At 33.3% G+C, this 7,500-nt stretch overlaps 1 protein-coding gene across 1 annotated transcript in view; it reads right to left on the bottom strand.

Annotated features, from left to right (window-relative positions):
- The window catches only part of LOC135206791 (gastric triacylglycerol lipase-like), a 73,492-nt gene that overhangs the window by 8,391 nt on the left and 57,601 nt on the right, over positions 1 to 7,500 (bottom strand). The window contains exons 3-5 of the mRNA XM_064238286.1: positions 7,240 to 7,422; positions 4,328 to 4,535; positions 1,993 to 2,106 (exon numbers count right to left, since the gene is read on the bottom strand). Of these exons, the coding sequence (XP_064094356.1) occupies positions 1,993 to 2,106; positions 4,328 to 4,535; positions 7,240 to 7,374 (457 nt within the window). The 5' untranslated portion in view covers positions 7,375 to 7,422. The remainder of the gene's footprint in view (positions 1 to 1,992; positions 2,107 to 4,327; positions 4,536 to 7,239; positions 7,423 to 7,500) is intronic.

Genomic DNA, 7,500 nt, shown 5'->3' with positions numbered 1-7,500 from the left:
CTTTGGCTTATGTATTTTCCAATTTATATATTTACAGATCTTGTTGTGGCGGGCTGGTAGTGACCATCTGCAAAGATGTGTATGGCGATATAATTCCTGAGCCTGGGACGTTTGAAACGAAACTTTGTCAATGCACCTACCAGCAGGTACCGTTTTACTATTTATCCTAAAATATAATCACTTGTTAATAATTACAAGGCTCACCATCATTTAAATTTTTGTGAAAGTTCATTCGCAACCCTTTGCAGATTATCGTTGACAAATAGATAAGAAAAGAAACAAATAAACCGAGCCAAAAGCATAACCCCTTAGCTGGAGGTAATTATGTTAGCCCCACTGGCGATGTACCCTGCTTTTACTTGTTTAGTTTCCTAGATGGGTGACGGGTCAGCATATTCTTATGATTAAAATTAATATTATTTTCATTTTTAAAGTGAACTATTATTTCAGAATCAGCTGTCGCATGGACTGATTTTACCAAGTCATAGTAATGTGTTGTTGAACATTAGTTACTGTTAAAAAGAAAGTATTCTTTTATAGCGATACAATGACTTGTAGAAAACAGCCTTACTGGTGTTCATTTTTAATGGTAACTCAAGTAAATTTTTTACTTACTTTTGTGGCAGTAGATTGCCAAGCGTTCCAACTTACTTGTCTGTTTTACATATATTTTTCTTTGCAAAAATTCTATAGGTAATTCTTCATGCCAAATATCTATAGCTGAAGGGACTGCATAACAGACGAATCTCAACCTAACCTTGAAACTAGCCTAAGCTCAATTCAGTATCATTCATCAAACTGCTCATAATTACTTCCGTTAGTGTTGTACTGGATCTTATTTTCTATTTATACTGGATCTTATTTTCACTCGGCAATTCTAACAGTTGTTTTTCTTCTCTGTGAGACCCGTTGTATATGTGTAGCTACTGAGATATGGGTAGGACAGGAATTATGTCTAGTGTTTGTTTACATGTGTTACAATAATTTATTACCGAGTATTTTTTAAGGTGAAGTTCAGTCTCCCGTGCTGCCGTATGTCTACAATCTTTGTAATGACATCATTCACATGAGTCATTGGATGGTAGGTTTTGTGAATCGTTTTTGTAACGTAACCAGTAATATGAGTCCGTTATTATTATTTTTTTCGCTAGATGGTGTTACTGTCTGACACTTTTATGATCCTTGAAATTGTCGAATCTATTTTATTTTTCCCAAGGAAGTCTGTAGTCAACGTTGAGCAGTCGGAATATGAAGTCTTTTTTGTTGATTATGAAGGGATTTCTTCCAAAATAATAATCATCTAAATGACGCTTATAAGTTCAGGTTAGTTCATTTTTGTGATTTATCAATAGTAACATAGTAAGAGGAATCCGATGCCATTTTAGGTTACATTAAGTAGAGGTTCTGAACTGTAAAAGTGTGTAATATGCTTTGACATTAAATTCTGAATTTGTTTTTTAATACTCATTCCTCGTCCCTTGCATCGAATAATTTCTTTGTGCAACCGTGTCACATACCATACAGGCCATAGCATTTCTAAAAATGTTCTATATATAATAATACTGAAATCTTGAGAATAAGGACCGGCTTGACTTCACAGGTTAAAAATTTTATGATGTTCTAGGTCAAGTTAGGATTTGGGATCCAGGGATAGCGAGCCTAAGATGTGTGCATGTATTAGCCATTCCCAAGGTCAGTTTCGTCCATGTCAGTATCAACAGAGATAAAATATCCTTCTTGGTGAGTATTATTACAAAACCTGACTTAAGTGTTCCCAAAGTACGTGAGAAGACCACGGCGGAAGGACAGTTCTTTATTCCAATGCTATTTCAGATTCAAAGGTCTTTTTCAGAAATGCATCTAAAATATTAGAAAACTACTATTTAAGAGGTCACTCCGTAGCATTATGTACGCATACTTATGTACACACAAAGTGTGTGTTTATTATTACCAACTTACATAAAGAGGCTTGCTAGTAAAATTTATATATACCTAAAGCCTGGTTGGGGTCATTCATGACAAAATCCGCGCTGGAACAAAGGACACAGTGCTGAATGAACACAACCTTTGGCTCCTTTGGGTCCAAACTGTTGCCGATCAAGGAACCTGGAATACAGAGACCAGAATAAACGATGCGGAATACTTGGGTGCTCTTGCAGCTTGCATATGTGAGTTTGCATTGATAGGTGGTTGCCATAACCTGTTGGAAATATACAGCTTGAACAGAAATATAATTACAATGTGTGTATATGCAAACATAAACATTTATATTTTTTACCACAAATATTTATATTTTTTACCACTGTCGTCTTGAAAGGGAGGAATAAACTTTGCTAATCATTGCAGAAACAAGGGTGAAAATTTCCACTTCACCACCGCCTGTATGTACCCTAAACGAAAGTTTATCATTCCATTTTTTTTCTGGCTTTGCTCTTGTGCTTCCTCGTTTTTAAGATCCTTTTGTGTTTATGCTTCCGATAACTGCACTTTCCTCATCACTTGGTTGATTGATTTAGAGTAAGTTTGCTTTGTGTCAGCATGGACCGTTGCATTAAATGTGATAAGGTGTTAAAGAGGATTGATATGGCCTGATGTGAACCTCTGGTTTTTCTCAACAAACAAGAGACCCTTATCACCCTATCGCATTCCTTTCTCTATGAGACAAAATTATATGAAAGCCCTTTCTGTATCTTTTCAAATGACCTTTTTACCAAATCACTGCTGCATTGCATCCCTGCATTTTTTCCCTTTTCAAGTTAACCACTCGTCCCTGCTTAAAGCATTTGAATATGGATGACTTCTATAAGTACATATCATTACATACATTAAGAAATGTGTTAAATATAGAAGCTTTACACTTACAAAAACTGCTCTTTTTCCAATACTACAATATTAAGTAACTTTCTCAAATTTTATCCTCAAAATTGTATTTAGAAAAATAGTTTGTCCATGCATACCTCATTTTTTTCCAGTTATGGTAAAGATACGGCTTGAACCTTTAATTTATGCGGTTTTAATGCTAATGTACTCTGTACTGTCTCGATATTTCAGTACGAAAAGGAATGATTAAGACCAAAATCTTTAATTTTCTATTTTTTTTTCTTACGTAGCACTAATCAGAAAATATGGAAGATATTAACCCCGATGGTAACTCTCCTGGGAAAAGCCTCTACGTCCTCACAGACTTTTTCAAGCACAAGTTCAGGAAGTACTAAAAGACTTAATGAATTAAGACCTTGCAGTGGCCGGCCATTTAAGACTCACAGTTACTGGGGTATGTTATAAATTCTTTGTCCATCATTTGCTCAAGTTACATTGACCTCCGTGCGCTCACAAGGTTGCGGAGCTCTTTCTTGAAATTCCAAGGGTTTTTCCTTTTATTTTCATGCGCTGCGGTTTTTGTTTCAAGGACTCCTTCCTTTTACATTTACATCGCCTTTTAAATCGAAGTGGCTATTTTTTTTATTGTTTTAAACTTTTCTGCCTGGTATTTAAGATATTTAAAGGATATTTTCTGTTTGATACTTAAGATATTTAAAGGATTATTTTCGTGCATATATCAGATTAAAAACAAAGGCATCCTTTCATTTTTTTGGTAGGCATGTTTTCCTTTGAGACTATTTTCTTAGTAGTTATATTTGGAATTTGAGGTCCTCTTCAATTATTTTCACTTGTTTTGTGTCTGACAATTGTTTGTTTTAAAGGAATCCTTTCTTCTTTGTCCATATGGAGCATATTTCACTTTGAGAGGTCTCTTTCATTTATATTTACATGGGTTGTATGGGAAATCGAGGACATTCCTTTTTTTATATGCATTATTTTTTATTTTGAGGAATCTCGTTTTGTATATGCATGGGTCCAAGTCCCATCTTCTATTTGGATATGCAACATTTTTAATTTAGAGGAGTTGAGAGATCGCTCTACCATTAAAATCAAGTCATACACACATATAATATATATATATATATATATATATATATATATATATATATATATATATATATATATATATATATATTATATATATATATATTGTGTGTGTGTGCGTATGTGATTTGATTTTAATGGTAGAACGATCTCTCAACTCTTCTAATTAAAAATAAATAAAAGATGGGACTTGGACCCATACATATACAAAGCGAGATTCCAGAAAATAATAAATACTGCATAGAAAATAAAAGGAGTGTCCTCAATTACAATGTAGGAGATGAGTAAATTTGGCTTTAGCGGTTGGAGGCGGCCAACACGGGGCTGTCAGTAAGGCGGCCTTTGCGCGGGGAAAGCTTTCCTACCAATTTGTCTGACAGTCTGTCTCCATGACACTTACTTCTGTGCTGAAATCCAGCGGTGGCATTCAGCAGCTGTAGCTGTAACGATCTCTTGACGTTATTCTGGGAGAGATTGATGGGATTCGGGTTACCGCCTAACGACCTGCGAGGTGAGAAGGGTATTCTGTGGAGTTCCAGGATGTATCCGTCCTCGGTAGCAACATGATGCACTTCGGCTGGATAGCCCCGGGCTCTTATCAATCCAGGCTGCAATAGGACAGTGAAAATTTTATGTTGAGTCGCTCTGCTGAAAAAGGGTTTGTATTGCAATCTGTATAAAATTATAGCACTTTTCGGAGCTATCACAGTAATGCTAGAGATTCGAAATAAATAATTTTTGGGATTCTTTTTAATATTGCAATATGCTATTGCGTCTCGTATATATATATATATATATATATATATATATATATATATATAGTATATATATGAATATATATTATTCTATCTATATATATATATATATTATAATATATATATAATATATATATATATTAAAAACATATATTTATACACATGTATATAATCTATATTATATATATATATATATGTATATATATATATATATATATATATATATATATATATATATATATATATATATATATGGGTGTCCCAAAAAAAATGTATACACATTTTAATTAAATAATTGTAAACTTGGTGTTTATTGTAATTTTATTAATTCAAATATGTATCCTTTTATTGTTTTTTTTTCACTGCCTGTTCTCAAACTGACAACGCGAAGCAATGGAATTGCGCACACCAGAAACAAATCCCTTGGTATTTGGGCGCATTCATGTTCAATGGCTTCTCTCAATTTTAGGTATCCCCATAAGAAAAATCTAGTGGTGTGAGGTCTGGTGAACGGGGAGGATATTCGACGAAACACCTTCGTCCAATCCACCTGTTTTGGTAAGATCTCATCAAGGAAGGATCTAACTCGCGATGGTAATGTGGGTGTTCTATTTTCAATTATTTAAAATATATTCAAAATGCAGTGAAAAAACAATAAAATGATACTTGGTAAAAATTTTTTTAAATTTTTATTTTTATTTTTGAAAATAAATCAAAGTTATCAATAAACCTCCCAAGTTTTACAATTATTTAAAATGCGATACATACATTTTGGTTTTGGGTGACAAACCCAATGTATATCATATATAATATAATATATATATATATATAATTATATTGTCATCTATAAATAAAAATATATATTAAATATATTATATTATATATTATACTTATATATATATATATATATATAATAAAATATATATAATATATATAGTATGACTATACTAATATATCGTAATATTATAATTTATCTATTTTTCATATCTAGCATCACTGTGATTGTGGGTTGCAGGTCCACCTGCAACCATTATCATCATTTTCTACACGGAAAAACTGTGCCCATTACTGTGATTGTTCGGAACAGTGCTATATTTTTATATATATTATATATAATATATATATAATATATATATATATATATATATATAAGTAAAAAAACATATACTCGATTACTTATATATGTATATATAAATATATATGTATATACATATTTATGTATGTATGTGTATATAACATTAAAGCGCGTGGCTTGGCGTGGATTTTAAGCAAGGTAGTTGAAGATATAGTCACAAAATCCTTATGATTAGCGAACTACGTCAAACACACTAAATAACAGCCGGTCCTTCTTGAACTCCACCATGTCACTCTAAGAAGTGCATTTCTCCAGCTTCTCCCATGCTTCATAAACACCATAATCGGTTTAAATGGAAGCTTTGTTATCTCCCATAGAGACATATTTAGTAACTTAGTCATAAATGATGTTTTAATGTTCGCTTATACTTTACATTCGAGCTAAATCTAAGTTGGTTTGTCGAGTTTTCGTATTTTGGCATGAAAAAGTATTTAGTTTCGTGGGAATGTTACAAATACAGTACTTTTTTCTATATGGCCAATTTAAAACGTTCAAACATTGTGAAACATGAAGATTGGAATTGGCAAGTCGTACCAAAGAAAGAGCGATCATCTTCACTTCTGTATGGCAATTACATGGCCGTATACGTAAGAATTAAAGATGCTTTTGCAGTACTAATATATTATTAGCTCGCAATCATTTTGTTTAACAGGCAAGTACATTCCAGTTGCCCTTTAGTGTATAACGAATCACGGAATGCATATTGCCTTGTTTTCCATATGCAGCTTCCCAAATTTTAAAGTCTCCCCTCCCCCCAAAAACCCCTTTTTACATTTCTTCACAGATTTTACGCTGTAGTTAAAAAAAAAAATTCTTTTTACGAAAATCAAATTAAAATTTTCCCTTTGAAGTGGTGTTTCACTGTAATACTGGAGTAACTCTTACTTTTGTTTAATTTGCAAAAACTAATATAGAACCTATTAGAACTCGCCACTGTGAGAAAAAATTCACAGTAAAAAGCGTTGATTACTAAATGCTGGTTGCATGGCCACTGAGCTTTTATTTGTTTGAATTAAACGTCAAATATACCACTGCGCGCATATATTTGAAAGATTCCATGTATATTTTAAATTCCCTTAAAATTCTAGAGATTTAGAATGCTTGCTATTAATAGTACTGTAACTAAAATATGTTACGTTATCTTGGATACTGAACTTGATCAATTGCTGTACTAGATTCAGATGATATTAAATGGCATTTATTTTAAATTGTACTATCTTAAATATCTTTGACCTTATATATCGCCTTTTTATATCGTAATATTTAAATTCTACCGTCAAATTTGATTGCCTTTCAATTACACTGTCATTACATCTCACAGCCTTGATCTGTTTGCTTCGTCAAGCGTCGTTGATTCTGGACGCATTCCGCAGCAACGAAAGCCAGATCCTCTCGGCATGCATAAAACCCACTCGAACTTACCGTTGGCAGAAGGGTGTGTGGATGTATCTTTGGTGCCCTGCGTTCTCTGAAGCCCTCGACGTCCTCTGAGAGAGAGACGTGAAGAAGGACAATGGAGAGCACTGTCGTGGCCAGCACCTTCAGTTGAACTGCCATCGCGCTGAATCCTTGTTTGAGAATTCTCTCGTGCCTTTCCTCGCGACTCTGTACAGGTTGCAAATGAAAATACAGTGACCTGAGCAAAAACCGCCTTCGACTAATATATATATGTACTACATTTGG

Source organism: Macrobrachium nipponense, chromosome 31 (genome assembly GCF_015104395.2).
Source record: "Macrobrachium nipponense isolate FS-2020 chromosome 31, ASM1510439v2, whole genome shotgun sequence".
NCBI classification, from domain to species: Eukaryota; Metazoa; Arthropoda; class Malacostraca; order Decapoda; family Palaemonidae; genus Macrobrachium; species Macrobrachium nipponense.
The sequence above is the reverse complement of the archived record's forward strand: the minus strand, read 5'-3'. Positions and strand labels throughout refer to the sequence as shown.